Source organism: Cupressus sempervirens, chromosome 6 (genome assembly GCF_028749045.1).
Source record: "Cupressus sempervirens isolate cs-2001-9-10 chromosome 6, ASM2874904v1, whole genome shotgun sequence".
Classification (NCBI taxonomy): Eukaryota; Viridiplantae; Streptophyta; class Pinopsida; order Cupressales; family Cupressaceae; genus Cupressus; species Cupressus sempervirens.
In genome coordinates, this window is record NC_143123.1 from 209,986,939 (window position 1) to 210,008,965 (window position 22,027).

At 36.9% G+C, this 22,027-nt stretch overlaps 1 protein-coding gene across 1 annotated transcript in view; it reads left to right on the forward strand.

The window, feature by feature from the left end:
- Positions 1-22,027, forward strand: part of LOC149551996 (DNA-directed RNA polymerase V subunit 1-like) — a 383,310-nt gene continuing 361,283 nt past the window's right edge. The window contains exons 1-4 of the mRNA XM_089787485.1: positions 1-90; positions 2,510-2,633; positions 2,824-2,939; positions 10,148-10,312. Of these exons, the coding sequence (XP_089643611.1) occupies positions 1-90; positions 2,510-2,633; positions 2,824-2,939; positions 10,148-10,312 (495 nt within the window). The remainder of the gene's footprint in view (positions 91-2,509; positions 2,634-2,823; positions 2,940-10,147; positions 10,313-22,027) is intronic.

Consider the following 22,027-nt stretch of genomic DNA (forward strand, 5'->3'; position numbering starts at 1 on the left):
ATGGAGATGAAAATGGCGGAGGATGTTTCTTTTGTTCCCTTGGGACGTATTACCAGCATTAAATTTAGTCTGGCCATTCCTGAAGAAATAGTAACTCTCTTTCTCTTTTCTTTCCTACCGAATTCACGTTAAGAAAATGAACTGATTGCCTAATATGGCTTACAAATGGCAAAGCTGGCGGCTTCTTAAAACTTAGAAGAAATTCTTGTTTATTCCTGTTTTAAATTTAAAGCTCCTGGTGAGACCTCCTGTAGACGATGACTTATGAATTGTTTTATGGTAATGAATCGCTAAAACCAGAGTTTAAACTAGGTTTGAAGTTGTAGTAGTTATTTATTACGGAACATATGGTGGCGGGCTCAACTTGTTGGTCATGCAAAGTGATATGAAACAGTTTAAGCAAACATTATTTTGCAAGTAAATTAATATACAGTTTAGCTCGGACAGAACTTCCACGAGTTTATTGCAACCCGTTGAACGATAAATTCATTAATGCAGCAACTCGAAGTGAGGCATAAGGGCTTTATCCGAGAAGGTTGACTGGATAGTGAAACTGAGCTCAGAATTTAAAATTCAGGGAAAACTGTGACCAAATCATCAACAGATAAGCCGTGTTTTAGAGGCAAAAAAGGGTTGACAGAACCTAAAAATCTGGTTTATAATATATTATTTTGTAAACCCTCAGTTACGAGGGTGAATATGAAGAGGTTTTGTAAACACATGGTAACGTGGACCCTTCTTCTGGGCTGTCCGGATGCAGTTAAATTCATCTCTCTTGACCCACTCTGCTGCTGTTTTTGGTCTGCGCTGCCCTCTATGTTAGGAGATTAAACTTATAAGCCAGAAAAGGAATGAAAATGTGGGAATTCTGTATCCTTGTGACACATGAAAAAAGATAACTGCTGCCTCCACTTTTTAAAGTTGATAAGTAGTGGTCTAGAGAAAAGCATGAACGCATTTATTTCATCGCACACAGTCATTTCAAATTTTATATCTGCAAATATTTATAGGTTGCAGGGGAGAAGTTTACAGATTGTACTCTGTGTTTTCTTTGGGTTTTTTCAAGAGAAAGCTTGTTTAAGATATTGGAAAAAATAAAACTGTAAGCTCTTAAAGTTTTAAACTGCTATTAACCGCTTAAATTTTCCAGATACTTACATAGTTATCAGTAATCTGTAAAAGACTTTAATGCTCACTTTCTACGAGAAGATACCGGACTTCCATGTCGCTTTGGCGTACTAGATTTGTAAAGCTAGGATAAATCCTTTTCTGTCATATTAGAAGGACCTTTGGACTGTCGTTGGTTATTATTAAACCTGTGTGAGGTGGTAGCTCAAGCATCATTAAAATACAACATTATCAAAGACAATCGGCTATTGCGAAAAATATTTCGAAGATTGAACGCGGCAATTTCCATAATTTCTTTTTCCGATTGATCACATTTTCTCTTCAAAATACCTAATTACGTCTTTGAATTCGTCGCTTATGTAATGAAGAGCAAACACTAGTTATTAACTTTTGTGTAAATGAAACTTTCAGATGCTAGAAGTTGAACTGGTTTTGCTGTACATTGAAAGTTGTCGTCTCTTGCAGTTTATGTTCGACTCTATTCTTGAGATCCTGTTTGCCTACCTCTTAAATTCAATACTTCTCAACTACTACAAAGTTAAATATTGTGCTATGTAAATTATGGAAAATAAGATACTGAAAATAAGCAATGCGTTCAAAGCATAAAGTGTGTTAAATCATTAAATAGAGAGCGGGAGAGGAAAAATGCTTTTACTGCTAAAGTTTTATTAGGTAATAGGTAAAGTTTAATCAAAAGCTGCAGTCAACCAGGTCAGAAATCCCGAAGAAACTCAAGAAATTGGAGGTTTTTTCCGTCCTGCTAAGAGAGGGATTGATTTTCTATCGCATTCTTAGTAAGATATTCAGCTTTGTTAATACACTTCAAACAGGGTTCCTGTTGGGACACGTTGACATTTGTCAAATATGCAGGCAGCACCAAGACAATTTGATGGAAATTACCTGCTTGTCATGAATGTCTAACCACGATATTCTTTGAAAGTTTGTTCTGTACAACTTTGTTCACAATTGGATTAATCCATCACGAAACCTAATTAATTGTCATAAAATTAATTAATTTCTTCATCTTTGGCAATTGATTGTGATGTGATAAGAGGAGTGAGTTTAATTAGCAATCTATGGATAAAAAGTTTGTTAACACCTTTCTTGGAATAATTAAATTGAAGCTTATGGCCTGAAGCTTTACAGTACAGAGAATCTAGTATCATTTCCATAAAACATGGGTCGAATGCAATGCACCTATATGACAAAGTTCTAGGATCATTTGGGAACTGAATTGTAACACATTTAAGTAACAAAAAGTTCAGTATAGTTTAAAGGTACCCAACTACACACGATTGCACAAAATCAAAGTTTTTATCTTTATTATAGGGTACTTGAACCCATAAGTGTTATTTAGAAGTTATTTCTCGCCCAAATGCAGGTGAAAGCATCCAACCCCGAGCCTATTCAGCAGTCAAGCCAACTCTGTGGACCTTTGCTTGGACTTCCTACAGAGTCGAGAAAATGTTTATCTTGTGGATCTTCAAAGTTTGACGAGTGTGAAGGTGATGCATTTTGGTAACTTTTATTTTGCATCATATATTTTTCCTCCTATACTCTATCTAATAAATTTCTGTATATGTTAAAATAAACTGGTGTAATAGATTTTTTTTCTCATAGATATTCTTAGAAATTGTATGTATTTTTGGAGCAATTTGACAAGATCTCATTAGACTTGAATGTATACATCTGCAGGCCACTTCGGACATATTCGCCTTCCAACAGCAGTTTATCACCCGGCATACATACAGGAAGTAGCTCGTGTTCTAGGGAGAGTATGCCTCAATTGCTTCAAGCTAAAGAAGAAGAAGGTGAGTGACTGGAAAAAGGGATAATGTGTTAGTTTTGTTAGCTTTGGACAGCTGTTTGTCCATTTGCGTTTAGCAAGTAATTGTTTTGATAACTAATTGGTTAGATTAGGAACAAATATTTGTTAATTAATTGACCACTTTTGGAAACAATTAGAAACCGACTTGGTTAGGGTTGTTAAGTTGTTTTAATCTCAACCGTCGATTGTAAATCAATCTCGGCCGTTGGTTTACCAACAGGAGTAGTATAAAAGGAGGTCAGGGGGGCATTTGGAGAACATGAAGTTTGGAGAAACGTTTGCAGTGTTAGCAAACAGTCTTGCAGTGTAAGCAAGGGCGCAATGTTAGCGTGGGAATAGCAGTGGGCAATATCAGCGGGATAAATTAGGAGGTTGTCGGAATTCTGCCAGTAAGAGGCAAGGAATTTTGTATCTCTTGATTTGCTGAAGTTTAATATAATTCCTCATCTGTAGAACTGGTTTTCCCTTAGGGGTTTTTCCAGGGACAATTTGTCCGAAAATATTGTGTTCATTGTGTTGCGCATTTCTTTCCGTATTTTATAAGTGAAGTTGCAGTTGTGTTATTTTTCGATATTAGCTGGAAATTTATTTTCAGCAGTTTAATAATCATTTATGATAGGAGATTAATAATTAGTGATTGCAATAGTTGATTTTTCACATGGTATCAGAGCATTGTTAAGGGTAGAAGAGTTTTTCCCTAGGGAAGAAATTTTGATCTCTTTAGATTTATTATTGCTTTAAACCCTTGAGATGGCTTCAGCTGGTTTGAGAGATCAGGATAGATTGGATGGTGCCTCAAATTTTGGTGTCTGGAAGGCCAGAATTTCTTTATTGTTGGAAGAGAATGGTATCAAGGATTATGCTACCAGTGTTGTACTTGTACCAACGGATGCAACGCAGCTTGCAGCATATAGGAAGGACGATGCCAAGGCGAGGAGGATAATCCTTGGTGGTGTCAAGGATCATATTGTTCCACATATCTCGGAGCTAGATACACCAAAGAAGATGTGGGACGCCATTCTGAATTTGTATCAGAATGCTACCACCAAGAGGAAGTTGATTCTCAGAGAGAAGCTAAAGAATACCCGAATGAATTAGGGAGAAGACGTCACAAGTTACCTTACCAGGCTCAGACTTGTCAAGGACGAGTTAGCAGCTGTTGGAGATAGCCCTAGTGATGACGAGCTAGTGAGAATAGCCCTAAATGGGTTTACTAAACAATGGAGTGTCTTTGTTCAAGTCGTCAGTGGACGAGATACTTTACTGAGTTGGGATCGACTATGGACTGATTTCACTCAGGAGGAGTTTAGACTAAGTCTTGTCAATGGGGCCAACAAGAGTAAGAAAAATGAGGTGGAACAAGAGAATGTTGCCCTAGCGGGTAAAGGGAAAGCAAAGAAGGGATCTAGCAAAGGATCGAATTCACAAAGTGAAAAGAAGAAGGACCTTTCTAAGGTCAAGTGCTTTGGATGTCACGAGTTTGGCCACTATTTCAGTGATTGCCCGGAGAGGAAGAAGGGTAAGAAGCAAGTGGCAGCTTCAGCAAGTGCGGAAGAACTCTCCAGTAGAATGGAAGATGAGTTTGCACTCATAGCTTGTATGGTTAGCTCAACCTCACAGTGTGTTTGGTATATAGATAGTGGGGTGTCATTTCATATGACAGGAGTTAGAGAGTACTTCTCCAGTTACAAGGAGGAGGACACCAACATCCAGATTTCTATGGGAAACTTGTCCAAACTCAACCCTGTTGGGAAAGGGACTATTCAGTTTCAGAGGGAGAATGGAAAGATAATTCCACTCCATGATGTGTTATATGTGCCAGGCTTAGGTATGAATTTGATTTCTGTATCTGTTCTTCAGGATAGGGGGTATAATGTACTCTTTAGAGGGACAAATGTGTTGATTAAGCACAAGGATTGGAAATCACCCATAACTATTGGAGTTAGGAGTGGTCGCCTTTATAGATTGCAGTTTGATACTCCTAAGGCACTCATGAGCAACAGTAATCCTAGAGATCTTGGAGAGTTATGGCATAGGAGGATGGGCCATATTCATCATGGAGCACTTAGATTGCTTCATGAGACAGTGACAGGTGTTCCAGAGGTGAGCATAGAGCATGACGATGTATGTAAGGGATGTGTGTTGGGGAAGTTTGCGAAAGCATCTTTTCCAAGGAGTGACACCAGATCTAAGGGTGTTCATGATCTAGTACATTCAGATGTTTGTGGACCGATCTCGACGAAATCTCTCAGAGGATATGAGTACTATGTTACTTTTATTGATGATTTCTCTAGAAAGACTTGGATATATTTCTTGAAGACTAAGGCTGAGGTTTTCAGTCGATTCCAAGAGTTCAAGGCTTTTGTGGAGAATTTGATAGGAAAGAAGATAAAGGTTCTTCGGTCAGACAATGGAGGCGAGTACAAAGGAAATGTCTTCCAGGAGTTCTGTACGAGAGAAGGAATCAAGAGAGAATGGACTGTTCTTTACAATCCACAGCAGAATGGAGTTGCTGAGAGGAAGAACTGTTCTATATCGGAGGCAGTAAGAGCTATGCTACATGACCAGGACATGCCTCGTTACTTATGGGCAAAGGCGTGTAATATAGCAGTCTACATTCAAAATAGAGTTCCACACAAGGTGCTAGGGAAGATGACACCAGAGGAGGCTTTCACAGGGAAGAAGCCAGATGTTAGTCACTTCAAGATATTCGAGAGTTTGGCATATTGTCATATTCCTGGAGATACACGTACAAAGTTAGATCAGGCAGTAGAGAGGGGGTACTTTGTTGGGTACAGTGAGACCTCAAAGGCATATAGGATTTTCATTCCGGGAACTAAAAGAATTATTGTCAGACGGGATGTCAAGTTCATGGAGGACAAGGCATTTAGGAGATCCAGAGATTTGCCAGCGGATGATCAGAGTGAGCAGCCAACAGAAGCTCCAAGACCAAGTCAAGAGCAACAAAGCTCAAGTACAGTTACCAGTACGAGTGTAGACTCAGTTAGTGAAGATTCACAGAGTATGGAGCAATAGGTGCAATAGGAAATGCATCTAGAAGACTTAGAGGTTGACATTTCATCCTCTACAGTTGGCAGCAGGAACCAAGTGGTTCCAGATACACAAAGAGATACTCAGGAGTTTGTGGGAGCTCCTAGGAAGAGTACTAGACAGCGAAGACAACTAGCCAAGTTCAATGACTATGTGGCATTAGTTAGTCAGTTGGTAGATAGTGAGCCTTCTAGCTATCAGGAAGCTGCAGAACATCAGGTATGGCGAGATGCTATGGTTGAGGAATATTCTTCAATAATGCAGAATGATGTGTGGGAGTTAGTACCTAGACCAACAGATAGGGCTGTAGTTGGATCACGTTGGATCTATAAGATAAAGCACGGTGCAGATGGTAGCATCGAGAAATACAAGGCGAGGTTCATGGCAAAGGGGTTCTCTCAGAAGGAGGGAATAGACTATGAGGAGACATTTGCTCATGTTGCCAGGTATACTTCTATACGAGCTGTAATCTCACTTGCAGCACAGATGGGATGGCAAATCCATCAAATGGATGTCAAGACAACATTCCTTAATGGTGAGTTGAAGGAGGAGGTATACATAGAACAACCAGAAGGCTTTGTAGCACACAACAAAGAGACCCACGTGTGCAGATTGAAGAAAGCATTGTACGGACTCAAGCAGGCTCCTAGAGCGTGGTATGAGCGCATTGATACATACTTGCAAAAAATGGGCTTTGTGAAGAGTGAAGCAGATGCTAACCTTTACTACTTGGTGGTTGGGGGTGAGATTCTCATTCTTGTTCTTTATGTGGACGACCTATTTCTTATAGGTTCACTAGGGCTCATAGTGGATTGCAAGAGGAACCTTGCAGAAGAGTTCGAGATGAAGGATTTAGGACTTATGCACTACTTTCTAGGCATGGAAGTGTGGTAGACAGATGGGGAGATTTTCCTCGGTCAAGGGAAATATTGTATTGAAATCTTGAAGAAATTTGTGATGGAGGATTGCAAAGCCATGTCTGCACCCATGATCACGAATTGGAGGAAGGTAGATACAACTAAGGAGAAAGATGTAGATCCCACTTTATATAGACAGTTGATTGGTTTGCTTATGTATTTGGTCAACACTAGGCCAGATATAGCATTTGCAGTTAACTCTCTTAGTTAGTTCATGGTTGAACCAAAGACAATGCACTGGATAGCGGCTAAGCATGTGCTACGTTACTTGCTTGGTACAGTTGAGTATGGGATCAGATATGTTTGAGGTGAAGGTATCAGGTTGATAGGTTATACTGACGCAGATTGGGCAGGAAGTACAACAGACAAAAGGAGCACTTCAGGGTGTTGGTTTAGCTTGGGATCAAGAGTTGTTTCTTGGTTCAGCAAGAAGCAAAAGCCTATGGCTCTGAGTTCAGTAGAAGCAGAATACATAGCAGCTAGCATGGCGACATGTGAAGCTATATGGCTTCGGAAGTTGTTAGTAGCCTTGTTTGGTCAAAAGGTTGAGACTACTGTGATACATTGTGACAATCAGAGTTGCATCAAGTTGTCTGAGAATCCAGTGTTTCATGATAGGTCTAAACATATAGATATCAGATATCACTTCATCAGAGATTGTGTACAAAGGGGAGTTGTTCAGCTACAGTACATACCTACAGAGGAGCATGTAGTAGACATTCTGACTAAGGCATTGGGGAAGGCAAAATTTATCTTCTTCAGAGATAAGTAAGGTCTCTTGCAAAACAGCTTCCTCGCTAAGAGGGAGTGTTAGTTTTGTTAGCTTTGGACAGCTGTTTGTCCATTTGCTATTATTTAGCAAGTATAACTAATTGGTTAGATTAGAAACAAATATTTGTTAATTAATTGACCACTTTTGGAAACAACTAGAAATCGACTTGGTTAGGGTTGTTAAGTTGTTTTAATCTCAACCGTCGATTGTAAATCAATCTCGGCCGTTGGTTTACCAACAGGAGTAGTATAAAAGGAGGTCAGGGGGGCATTTGGAGAACATGAAGTTTGGAGAAACGTTTGCAGTGTTAGCAAACAGTCTTGCAATGTTAGCAAGGGCGTAGTGTTAGTGTGGGAATAGCAGTGGGAAATATCAGCGGGATAAATTAGGAGGTTGTCGGAATTTTGCCAGTAAGAGGCAAGGAATTTTGTATCTCTTGATTTGCTGAAGTTTAATATAATTCCTCATCTGTAGAACTGGTTTTCCCTTAGGGGTTTTCCCAAGGACAATTTGTCCGAAAATATTGTGTTCATTATTGTGTTGCGCATTTCTTTCCGTATTTTATAAGTGAAGTTGCAGTTGTGTTATTTTTCGATATTAGCTGGGAATTTATTTTCAGCAGTTTAATAATCGTTTATGATAGGAGATTAATAATTAGTGATTGCAACAGTTGATTTTTCACATAATGCGTATATAAAATCCATCTTTATTTACTTAAGTATTGATATTTACAACAAAATAATCATAAAATGCTATGACCTTTCCTTGTACTTACACCTTCGGCCAGACAATAAACCTTATACAATTTAATTTATTGTTGAAAGATAAAAAATAATTTTGGTCATTCAATCGTGAGGGTTCACTTGAAGTAATCTGTTGCTAAAGTCAAATTTGATAAATAAAAAGTTCACTGGAAGTAATTTTTGCCATTCCCAAGAGTTCACCAGAATTCAGCTTTAGTGGCAACTGAAATTGATTTCCTTTTTACTCAATAAAAGTTTTTTTCGTAGTGGTAAAATCTAGAAATGAATATTATTTTCAGGATGGCAATGGAGTAGAGGCATTTTTCCTATGACGTTGGCAGAAGACAATTGAAAATTTAGTAAAATATAAATACAGGAAATTTAAATTATTTGTATTATAAAGCATTCAATTATTTGTATTATAAAGCATTCATCGTTTTTATTAAAGAAAAGTATTGCATAACATTGCAGTTGATTTGAGAAATTAAATGAGATTGAATTCTCAGGTAAATAAAATTGCATTCTTATCATTGTTAACATGCTTATATAAAAAATACAACAAAAAAACCCATGGGTACAACAACAAAATGACAAAAATTTATAAGCACATATCAACTAGATCTACTGCTGCACCTGGTCTTCATCTAGAAATTCACATCAAAATTCTGTCTCACGTTTCCAAATATTCAAATATTAGAACTCAACAATAAAATGATGTGAAATTCTGAAAGCCCGAAACTCAGTAGGATAAATCTGTCATATACATTTGAATTTGATACACTGAACTTTGCATTTTTGCTTTACTTCAAAATCGAAACCCTTGAGAACCACTTTACAATCCTGGTAAAAAAAAAAGTGCAGCAGATTTTTCCCTCCACAACATAAATGATATTCTCATTATCTTTAATTAACGAGGGGCATAAATTACAATCATTCTTGTAGTTGGCTTAGTCGACCAAAACCAGGGCCTCTTTGACACAATTCATATTATTTTCCTGATGCAGAAGAGGATGATAAACCTGCTTCCTTGCATGGAACGGAGAGGAAAATCCATTGTCTTAAACCTTTAGAAGGAATTGGTAATGCTACTTTAAGTCCTCAAATTTTTGCACTCTGACAAAATATTGAAGTGTTCCAATAGAGGAAAAATCTACCACTTGATTGAAATTAGGATTCATATATTTTGCGTGTGTGAGAATGCATTTGATGTATAATATAAGAAATAACATCCAGAATTCTTAGGGTGACCTGAACTGTGCTCCACATCCTGCATGTTTATGGGGCTGGCCCTTGTACATGAAATGTGTTGGGAATAAGGCTACCCAAAAAAGACCTAGGGATGTATCTACAAGTAACATAGGCGTGGAAGGATCACCTATTTGCATGCAATGAATTAGTCTATTGCCTAAAAAGAACTCCAAAAAATATGTCTGCCTGCTGGTATTGACTTTTCTAAAAGTTTATAATTGTGGAAAAAATGTTGAATGTTGTGTAGTATATTTCTTACATTTTTTGCATTACTTTTTCTGTCAAAAATTTATATCCCATTGCTACATAAATTTATTGATCGAAAAGATTTGGTATATGTGATTTACATTTTTGGTGGACTAAGTATCAAAGATATCTGCAAATGCTTAACTTGGGAGATAACTCTTGTTCAATTGTTGTGAGAAATGGTGCTAAGAAAAACAGTTCATTCCTCCTGCAGATTTTGAAGTCTGTGAACAAAATCATGGAGACAAAAACGGTCACCGATGAGTTGGAAAGTCTTGATGATATGAAGAACAGTAAGCCAAATGATTACAAAAGCCATGCTTTCTTTGAAGCAAGGAATAATCCAACTGACCCTGATATGAGCTCTACTTCTGAAGAGGTACAATGTGCGATGCACAATTCAGACTCAGAGCATATTTAGATAAAATCTCTTTTGAAATTATGGTACAAAGTTTTTTGCTCTCAGTATTAGCAAACACAATGAGATAAGAGTACATAATATAAACAAATAGAATCTGACATGGAAATTTTTCCAAGCAAATCATAATATAATAACTATAAAATAATTTGTGATGAGACAACATGTATAATTAGATATTGGTTGTACTACCATGATACTATTTGTTACATGCACTGTTCATTTCATACAGATGGTGGCGTCCTGGCACCATGTTCATCTTTGATTGAAGGTTTGTGTCGGGTTTGGCTATTATAATACACACTGTGAAAACTCTTTAATGCTCAAATACTAGTCGAAGTGCAGAACATTAGCAATGGTTGATAAGTTCTTGATAAAAATGATATAGGCCAAAACTGCAATATATGTGAACACAAGAAGGAAAGTCAGTTGATCTTGGAAAGCACATCCTAAAAGGCCTTTGGAGGGAACTACAGAAGAATAGAAAACAAATAGGAAATAATATCACAAATGCCTGATGGATGAATATGTAAAGCTTCTCTATATACGGTCTAAGACAAAGACGTATCTCCCATAATCAGTACATCATCATCATTACTTTGTGGAAGATATCAAACAAGTTATAAAAGATCTGTTAGGGGGTAAAGCACAAAGCTGAGTCGAATTGGGGAGTCCCTTGCAGCACACATCAAAAGGCCTTTCAGTGGCATCACCCAAGATGGTTTCTCGGAGGAGTGGATGATTAACCTTGTCATTCCTTGCTACAAGATTGGGAGATATCAAGAGTCCATCTAATTACCACACTATTATGCTATTTTTGATGTTCATGCTATTTGTTTTCCTATATGATTTAATCCACAATGATGAATTGACTGAGAGAATTTAGAGGACCCCTGCAAGATAGAGGGATAAATGAGCAAAATTGACAAAATTTGAGAAATACAGACTAACAAAAAACCAAAAGACAATTGAATTGACTTGAAATGTGATCTTGATGATTGTACTAACTTGTGATCAAAAGCTGAGACACATTTTCCAGGTACAAAAAACCTTGGGTGTCTTGTTCCTAGGAATAGAAAGTCTGGGGTATTCTGTACCCCAGGTGTTTTACTGAATCCAATTGTAGTCTTCTAGTCAGATCCTGTACATTCTGCAATAGTTTTGACACCTTCACCATTTGCACAATGGTGATGCAAATGCTTCTTTGAATGCAATCAGTATGTTGATGCAATAACTTTGACATAACACAAAAGCTCAAAAGAAATCATGAAAGACTAAACCTCATTTGATGGGTGCTGTAGTTCGCCAAATGCTTGATTGGAGAGAGAAGAAAGAAGGCTCAAATGAATGTAAATGTATGTTATTCCTTGATAGAAACCTTCAACAAGGGGAAGAAACTTGATCCATAGAGAAGAACTCCTTGAATGCTTGAGCAGTATAGATCTTGAATGCTTGCCTTGAAACCTTGGATGCGAGTGTTTGAGAGTAGATGCAAAATCTAAATCACGCTTACCAAAAATGATGGGAGATAAGGTTATTATATACCTCTCACAACATCTCAGGGGTTAAAACTCAAGCATGTTGACTATAAATCCTAATATTCTACTAAATCCACCAATATGAGGCCTTGGTTCTAATTTTAGCCCAAACCTTGGGGAACAAAATGGCTTGGGTGTTATGTTCGACCCAATTGGGACTGGAAATAGAACAAGAAGTCCCTAATGACCAGGGTATGGGGGATTCCATGTACAAAGGTATTACTAATTTATTTATTTTAATTGGGGACATCACAGGAAGAGTATTTGAGTCCTTATGGAAGTATGCATTCCTCTACATGCAAAGATGGCAACTTGCTGGTCTAGTTGTAATGTCTATGGTCTATCATTTTTTTTGGGTCCCTAGCAATTCAAAGGTTGAAGTTGTGATTTCTTGTTTTCTAACAATCAGGCTGGCTCTTGAAAATGCTTTGGATTGTTCTACACTGGTGTTTTTGGGTGTTTGGCTTGGTGGACATGTTTAGAAGGTTCATGCAGAGTTCCAGTTCAAAATTTCTCTGTTGGTTCACTCCATTAAAATATTTGAATTTAGGTGTCCTTTTAAGTGTTATATGACATTTTCATAGTAGGACTTCAGTCTTATGTCTGATTCTTTTCTATTTGATCCAGTTCTTCATTCATTGCTTTCATCCATCCATCATCTTTTCTTGTTTATGCAAATGTCTTTGGTTCCACTTTAGATTAGAAACAGTAGTTTGTTTGCTCACTTGCCTTGGCAAATCTTCTCCTTGTCTGAACACCTTCGTCTTTATTTCCAATGATTTAGTTTTTTGTATGATTTCTTCGCACATACTTTGTGTCTTAGGTTCTTTTTCTGGTTCCTTTTCCCCTTCATTTGATACTTCTTTGGCTTCTGGGGCATTCTTATCTTTTACAACTATGTGAACATCTTTGACTCAATTTCAGGCTCCGGGGCAATCTGATCCCATTCTTCAATTACTCTACATTTGTGTTCTCCACAATCTTCTTCAACCTCTTGTTGTAGCAGCAGTATGCCTTTCTCTTTATGAAATATCTCAGAAATGTTCATTCATTCATTCATTTGATATAGAATCAAATATTCCTAGATTTTCCTCATCACTTTTGACGTAGCACTTTCTTCTAAAGATTCTGAAATACTTGAAAGTAGGTGCCTTTTCAAACCAAAGCTCATAAGGTGTCTTTGCTTAATTTATCTCACTTGTACTGTGTTAAAAAGAGAAATTATAGTATGCAAAACATTTGTCCAGTATACATAAGGTATGTTTACATCTTTCAATATCATCCTAGCCATCTCAACAATAGTCTTATTCTTTCTTTCAAAAACTTCATTTTACTGCAGAGTCCTAGGGGTAGATAATTGTCTTCTAATTGCATGTTCTTCACAAAATCAATCCAACTCACTTTATGTAAACTCACTACCTCTATCAAACTTGAGACACTTGATCTTAGCATCTACTTGATTCTCAACCAAACTTTGTACACTTAAATCTATCTAGGGTTTCTGAATTTTTTCTTGAGAATGTAACCCATGTCATTCTAGAGTAATCATCAATGAGCAACATAAAATATCTTTCACCATTTAGTCCGCTTGTCCTTGTAGGCCCGCATAGATATACAAGAATTAGCTCCAAAGGTTTCTTGGTAGAATACTCCTCCTTGAACTTGTTCCTTGTCTGCTTTCCTATTTGACACTCTCTGCACACATTATTAGTAGGCTTGATAATCTTTGGTGAATCTCTCATTGCTTTGGAAGAACTGATCTTCACCATGTTGTCAAAATTAATGTGTCTCGTTCCCTTGTGCCATAACTAGCATTCATTTATTTGCATGAACAAATAATTGTTTCCTCTATTTTCTTTAACATTGCCATCTGCTCCTATACCTTCTGCATCTACCCTTCTGGAACCCCTTTTTGGTCTCAAATTCTGAGCCATGAAAGGTAAACTTGTAACTTTTACTGCACATCCGACTCACACCCAAAAGATATTTTGTCTCAAATCTTTAACATAAGAAACATCATCAGTCTTATGCTCACTATCAGTGTATATGACTCACTAACTACAAATGGGTGCAGCCTCTTCATCAGCAAATTTAATTGCTCCACCATCAAACTTTTCAAATTTAAGGAACTTTTCTCTATAACTTGTTATATAGTTTGAACATCTGGAATCTATCATCCAAGGTTTAGATTCTTATCTTGTATATAGAGAAGTCCTCGCAATTGTTGATAGTTTAATGTTTTCTGAAGCATTCTGACTTCCAGACCTGTCACTACCATTTTCTTCAACAGCCAAAAATAGTATTTCATCATTTGAATCATTTGCATTGTCATCTTCTAATGGATGTGTCTCTGTTGAACAATAACTTTTCTTACCCTTATTTTTGTTATCTGTCTTTGTGTTTCTGTCATGTCTTCTATAACAGTCCTTTTTCTTATCACCATGAGGCTTCTTTTAGTTATATTCCTCAAAAGGACATCTAGCAGCACAAGGACCTGTTCTTCCATAGTTAAAACATTTGAAGGGAAACTTACCATTATACTTTCCAGTACCTTTCTTCAGTCTTCTTACAAAGTATCTTTCTTTATCATCCCAATCATTCCTTGCCTTAGGTACATTTTCCGTCGTCTTTGTAGCTTTGAATGCAACATACTTTTCGGCATGTTTACTGCCTTCAAATTTTGCTATCTCAAAAAGTAGAGACTGATCCATAGAGCTAATCCAATGTGTATAAATCTTTGTCATGACTTTCCTCCATGGCATACAACTTATGTTTTTAGGCTCTAGATATGGTTCTTATTACTTTCCTTATTACTTCATTATTTTCTATGGTTTCTCTGTCCTTAGGTTTCAGAAAAAGAAGCTTCCCAAATTTCTCCAAGAGAATTCAGAAATCCAATCCAGTATTCAAGCATGAAGAGAATGATCCTCTGAAAATCCCTTTTGTAACACATCCTTGGGGCTTTTCAATTTCCTTGGCCTATCTCTTTATATTTCTCTCTTTGTCTTTTATTAATCCACTTTAAATATATCCATTTTAATAATAAAGTGACATAATAATAGACTATTAAATCTTCCGGTATTAAAATAATTGATCAAACAAATTTGGAAGACCATGTGTGATAGCTTGCTAGAAAGCTCTCGATGATACATTCCAAGTCCAATAACTGACAAAAGCCAAAAGACTGAACCCTTGCCAACTAAAAATATATAGTAAGTGTCGGGAAACCCTGTCAAAACAACTCCAATTGGCCTAGAACTTGAAGTGCCTAGGCCATATACCATATTGACCCCTATATTGTCCTAGTTAGCCTGCAAAATTATGGCGAACAGTGCTAAAAATGCACTTGGAAAAAATGGCCAGGAAAACGGAACATTACAATCCTCCTTTCCCAAAGATTGTGTGCCTTCAAGCAATCTGCATTCGCCTTCTACGACTAAACTACCCAGATCCCATACCAGCCTCAAGGGGGTTGTTCCATCCTACTGTTTTGCGACTTTGATACAAGTAACAAAACCTGAAAGGTGAAGCCACTCATCAGTACCCTACAACAGTAATGCATTAGTCATAGTAATACCAGGATCACAAACTATTAGGCTATCACGCCCATCAAATATGAGGGAATATAAATGTTTCAAGGTGCTATCAATACTAGACAATCCTCTATATGTAAGAGATATCCCTTGGAAATGCATACCACCCATCCTACAATAAATTATAACTGCCTGTCCCAAACTGTTCATGTAGGAATTAAACTGCTCAATAGCTGAAATCAACACCAAGGGCGTGGGGAGGCTAATACTACTATCATCAATCTGAAATGCCTCTGAGCATATAGGTGTCACGAATAAGGAAGGGGCTGAAAACCCCTTCGCTTCTGATCAAGATATAACTCTCATCAACCCTGAATGAAGATCTAACTAACTGCTGAAGCATAAAATCTGTCCAACTCATGTATAAGCTAGAATCAAAAACCGCATATAAGCTGATTGAAGAATGAGCACCAATACTAACTCTGGAAATCACCCCAGTACTATAGTCCTGTGACCAAGACTCGTCACTAGTAACTGTACCTGGGTCCCAAATTCTGCAATCTATCACATCTTCATCATGTGATCGGAAAGATCTTCTTCATCCAGCTCACAAAGTGGGTTATCAAATGTCAAATCGGCATCCACCTCAAATAAACAATTGTAAACCAATTGAACGTTTTCCATCTCATTTTGACATTCTAGTAGTTTCAACAATTTCTTGGGCCAACTATCCAAGTCATAAGTCTGCTGAATGCTATCAGGTTCTTTGATTACCTTCCTGAAAACCTAATTCCTTCCCCTGTTCCCTTGTTCCATGAATTGATTAGTGATCAAAATCTCTTTTTTGCTTCTTGAAGGCAAACCCGAGCATTATCCAATGTCTCCTTAAACAACATTAAGCTCACAGTTGAGCATATTAATTTCATCCTTTTCCCTCTATTGTTTAGCATATATTTCAGCAACCTTTAGGAGGTGATTTGGTATGAAAGTAGACATAAATATTCTGGTTTTCAGGTCTCAAAAGCCTGTTTGACTCCCTGTAAATCAGCAACATAAGACTCACCTCCTATACAACTTTGTCCTTTTTCCATCTGATCTTCAGTGAGCCTGTGAATGTTATCATGATATACCAGAGCTGCAACAATTGTATTATCATTAACTTCCAGCTGATCCTTCAAAGAATCATGGTCATTTTGGCATGCATGTTCTAGTTGGTCATCCAAAACACCATCATCTTGAAATTCTATTTTTTATTTCTCCTCTTAATTGCTATCATGTACAAGTGAGTTGTTGTCATAAAGAACACATGATTCATCACTCCTCACAAGGGTGTCGTCAACGTCATCATAGGCTTCAAGCTCCTTGTTTGATTGATTTGTATGCAAGTACAAGGTTGCTGTTATGTCAATATTTTCAAGAAAAATCTTATCATGTGAAGATTCCATTATGCTCTCTTCTTGAGTAAAATCATCCTCATTGTAATGTCCCCTGCTAAGACATTAAACTACTTAATATATATTTGTTGACGATTTGTTTTACAGACCAAATATCTCCTTTTTCCTTCTACCATTCTTAATAAATTTTCGATGATTTTCTTTCTTCAATATTTAATATTCTATATATATGCATTCTTAGGGTCATGTCCTCTCATAATGAATATTAATTATATTATATTAATAATATAATTATATTAATTATATTTCTTATATTAATATTAATACTAATACATATAATACATAATGAATCTACTTTATGTATTTACATTATTAATCTGAATATTATATTTTATCACAATATGATATTTAATGACCATATTAATATACTATACCATTATTAATATTATATTATTATTATTTATTTAATTATATGGATCTTATCGATGGAGACATCATAGTCCTCCCCTCTCAAATTTGTTTGTCCTCAAGCAATTTATAACTCAAATTCATTGTTTTCCTTGCATATGTGTTAAGCAATTGCAAAGTTCGCATGTTAATAACCAATGAAAGAAGATATGAATGAAGACACAAAGTAGACATATTAATGCATGAAGACTCGATGCAAACATGAGGTAGACACAGGAATGCATGAAGACACGAAGCAAACATATTAATGCATGAAGACACGAAGTAGACACATAGTATACATGTTATAATCCTACTTACAATTTGAAACAAGAAAAGGTAAGGAAATGTTTTACCACTTTGATCGTGAATGTAGCGCTCCTTTCCCCTATCTCGAAGTCAAAATTTCTTGAAGATGCATATTTTTTACAACTTTTCTATAGTTGGTACTATAATAGGGTGTATAATTCCATAGGGGATGGTAGATTTACTGCTACTCGAGTTTGGACATGCTCAGCTTGGGGCTTCCTCAAACTTTTAATCCATATTGGAATTCTCTTGCCCCACGTGGCCAATTTACTCCTCCCCCTATGCACACTCCCTACCCACTAGGAACATGCTTAATTTTGACGTGGATGGTAGATTTACTGCTTCTCGAGGTTGGACATGCTCAGCTTGGGGCTCCCTTAGATCTTTAATCCATATTGGGATTCTCTTGCTCCAACGCTACCGATTTACTCCTCCCCCTGTGCACATTCCCTACCCACTAGGAACATGCTTAATTTTGACGTGGATGGTAAATTTACTTCTTCTCGAGGTTGGATATGCTCAACTTGGGGATCCCTCAGATCTTTAATCCATATTGGGATTCCCTCGCCCCAGCGCGATCGATCTACTCCTACCCCTATGCACAGTCCTTTCCCACTATGTATATGTTTAGTTTCATTATGGATGGAAGGTTTATTGCTGCCCGAGTTTGGACACGCTTAGCTTGGGGCTACCTTAGATCTTAAAATCCATATTGGGATTTCTATGCCCCAACGCGACCGATTTACTCCTCACCCTGTGCACACTCCCTATCCATTATATATTAATATAAGAGGTCTTATCGAGTTATTCACAACTTATTAATAACATTATATTAAACACCTCTCTTAAATACCTCTTTTCTTCATTAATGAATATTGTAAAGCGTGCACAACCATAGTAAATAGAAGAAAATAAGAGAGTTAAAACTTCTCTGCTTCTTTGAAATTGGTCATGACTTCGTAAATTCAACTGGGCTTGGAAGTTGCCTCTAACTTGTGATCAACTACTTGACGAAAGTCACTACATCTAGTGTATAAAAATCGAGTATTCGGTGAACAGGTTAACCAGATGGAAGCTTTAACAACCCATTTCAATGTTTGTCCCTCCAAATCCCTATTGAGCCTCCATGATATGGGCTTTCCATAATCATCTAGGGCAAAGACCATTCCTCCTTGCTCAGTGAAAGGTCTGCATGCCTTGATGTACCTACCAATGGACAAGGTCTTGTTGCTAAAGAATGAAGATTTTGGAAGCTCATTGTTATGTATCGGCTTTCTAGTGGTGGAATCATAGACTGTGCAATCCATCTTTGCATCGGTACCGTTGATGTTTGACTGCTCAAAACCCCAATTCTTAATCTTCTCTGTGAATGTAGTTGAAGAAGAAGCCTTGATGCCCAGCGAATTAGGTGTTTGGAATGTAGCCTTGCACGAGTTCTCCTTACCAACGTGAGTGATGGGGTTGGGCGATGATAGGCTCAAAGAAACGGATTGGACATCGAATCCATTCTTGGTACCAACTGTCAAACAAATTTTGGCCAAAAAGTGTTGTTCATTCGAAACATCACAGTCTAACGGTGGAAGCACATCGCATGTGACATTATCCATCTGTAGGAAAATTTCAACCCAATGTGGGCGGACATTAACAATGTGACCGAATTGAAAGATGCAATTTAGAAAGTGGTGACTCAATGTCTTCTCGAGCCTCTCTTCAGCAATTCGAGGTTCTCTTGTCTTCTGCAATGAGAGGAGTAGTGAATATGAGGCAATCCTCCAATATCCCTCAAGGCTCGAGCTATAGGAAATATTCAAGGCCCTGCTAGTAGCACTGTTATACACAAAGTAGGATGCCGAAAAAAATGCATAAAACGATGTGTTTCTGCAGGTCCAATGAAAATAGAGTCTCTTCTTGTGCTTGTGCCAAAATTTTGGGAATCCTCCCCATTTCTTGTTGCATCTTCGTCAAACCCTTTATAGGTAGTTAAAAAAAAGGATCCCATGGTAGAGAAAAGCAAGTTAAATACTTGTTTGTATTTCGTGGATTCAGTTATGCTTGCTGTGGCCAAATTCCCCCTGAACTCCGATGTGAAATTAGCTATGCAGTAGTATTGTGAGCGGAAAAAAAGTAGAAATAAACCCAAAAACATGTATGACAATAGAGGAAGCAATTTGTTTTGCATGGATTCTTCGTTACAATTCAAAATATCATACATCCCCAAATCCAATACCAATTTAGAAGGATTACGTTCACCTTCGTATAATTCTAAACGGAGAATCATTAATCCATTCTCAGACACAGGATATGCGTGATACCATAGAACCGGGTCAACTCTTCGAAGGTTGACTTCTCTTTATTGACATGCTTGGTATACACAGCCATAAAAATCAGTAGATTTCATGATTGGACTAATACTGAATGTTCCACTATGCTGTGTGAAAATATCTGGGTCTTCCATACACACATATCATGTACATCTTTGAATATCAATTTTCTATAAATTTTTGCATAATTCCACAGATGGCAGGATCAATGCTCTGAGACTATTTGTAATGTTCCCTGCTAAGACATTAAACTATTTAATATATATTTGTTGATGATTCGTTTTACAGACCAAATATCTCCTTTTTCCTTCTACCATTCTTCATAATTTTTCGATGATTTTCTTTCTTCTATATTTAATATTCTATATATATGCATTCTTAGGGTCATGTCCTCTCATAATGAATATTAATTATATTATAATCATAGTTCAACTTCTTGCCGATATATCGGCGATAAGTCAACTTCTCACGAGAAGTTCCAGGTAGCGAGAAAACTTGAGATTTTATCTCCGATTTCGGAGGTCGAGATTTTGCACTTCTTGTGGCTAGAAGTTGGCGAGAAGTCAGCGATATATTGCCAATTTCTCGCGGTAACTTGCAGTCTTCTCACGGTTGGCGCCCAGTAAATACTTGCGCACAAAAAATGTTATTTTATTGTTTTGTTTGCTGCGTCCAGCATCTTGGGTGGAGGAGAAGGGTTTTGGAGCAGCACCTTAGTGTTTGGCATTGATTTGTAGCAATTTCTAGTGGATTAGGAGCGAAACTTTACTAGAACCACTGGGATGGGGAAGAGGAAGATGTAGACTAGTCAAATATTGAACTTGACATTTCTATTTGCTTATATTTTGACAAAGATAATTCAGTATTTACTATTTGTAGCTTGTTTGAGAGTTCAAAGTCTGTGACTACATCGATATTCCACAGGAGGATGCGATTTTGTTACTTATTGCATTCATATATATCTAGATCAGCTTGTTTGGTTTGTTTACCCATTTACTAACTCAATACATGCATCTACTTATTGAATTTTGTGAAAAAATGCATTTTAAATTAAATTAAAGTCATTTTTAAATTTCCCGATATTTTCCCGAGAAGTTGCTGATTTCTCTCTAATATTTGCCAAAAAAATTTTTTTTGGCCTCGCCGAGAAGTGGCAAAGAACGAGAAGTTGAACTTGCCAATACATATAATACATAATGAATCTACTTTATGTATTTACATTATTAATTTGAATATTATATTTTATCACTTAATATGATATTTAATGACCATATTAATATACTACACCATTATTAATATTATATTATTATTATTTATTTAATTATATGGATCTTATCGATGGGGACATCACACTCATCAAACAGTTTGTCAATAAAAACCTTCAACTCACAATTATAGAAGTTTGTGTATCCTTCACCAATAACAATAGCTAGATTCATATTAATGCCAATATCTGTGTTATTTTGCAGGGGAAACTCTATGAAATTACAATCTCTCTCATTGTTGTTCTGAACTTCTATGTTTGCCTTATCCTCATTACAATCCCCACAAACATAATGAGCTCTCCAGCTTTTCTGGCAAGTGAAACAAGCTCCGCTCACTGCTCATTCTCTTTTTGCTCTTTTTTGGAGATCTTGCAACCTATAAGCCCATTAACTCCTTTTTACTCATGACTCTTTAAACGTTTCTAATCTATGCTCAACCAGTCTTTGAAAGAATTCATATGTAGCAGGTGATACAACACATTCCTTCCTTGAAATGGCCAACAAATCTGTTTGCAACTGTTCTCATATTTCATCAAGCTTTGAGGAACTTTGTGCATACAATTGTTCACATTATCTGAATGATGCTTCCTGATTTCAGTCAAGAAGCATTGAAACATGTGGAGAATTAGATCATTGCATTCAAGGTCAATCATAATGGAAAATGATCTGACCTTTGTCATAGTTTCTACAATCTTAACCCTCTTAACAAAGGCAGGGCCTTTTTTATCATTTAACCCCTGAAAGCTTTTCACAATCAGCTGCAAAACCTTCCTCGATACATCATCATTATAGGCTGTCATAGGAGTTGTTATCTGTGTAATCTCAATAATACATGAAGCTACTACAAGCCTAACATCTCTATGTGGTTG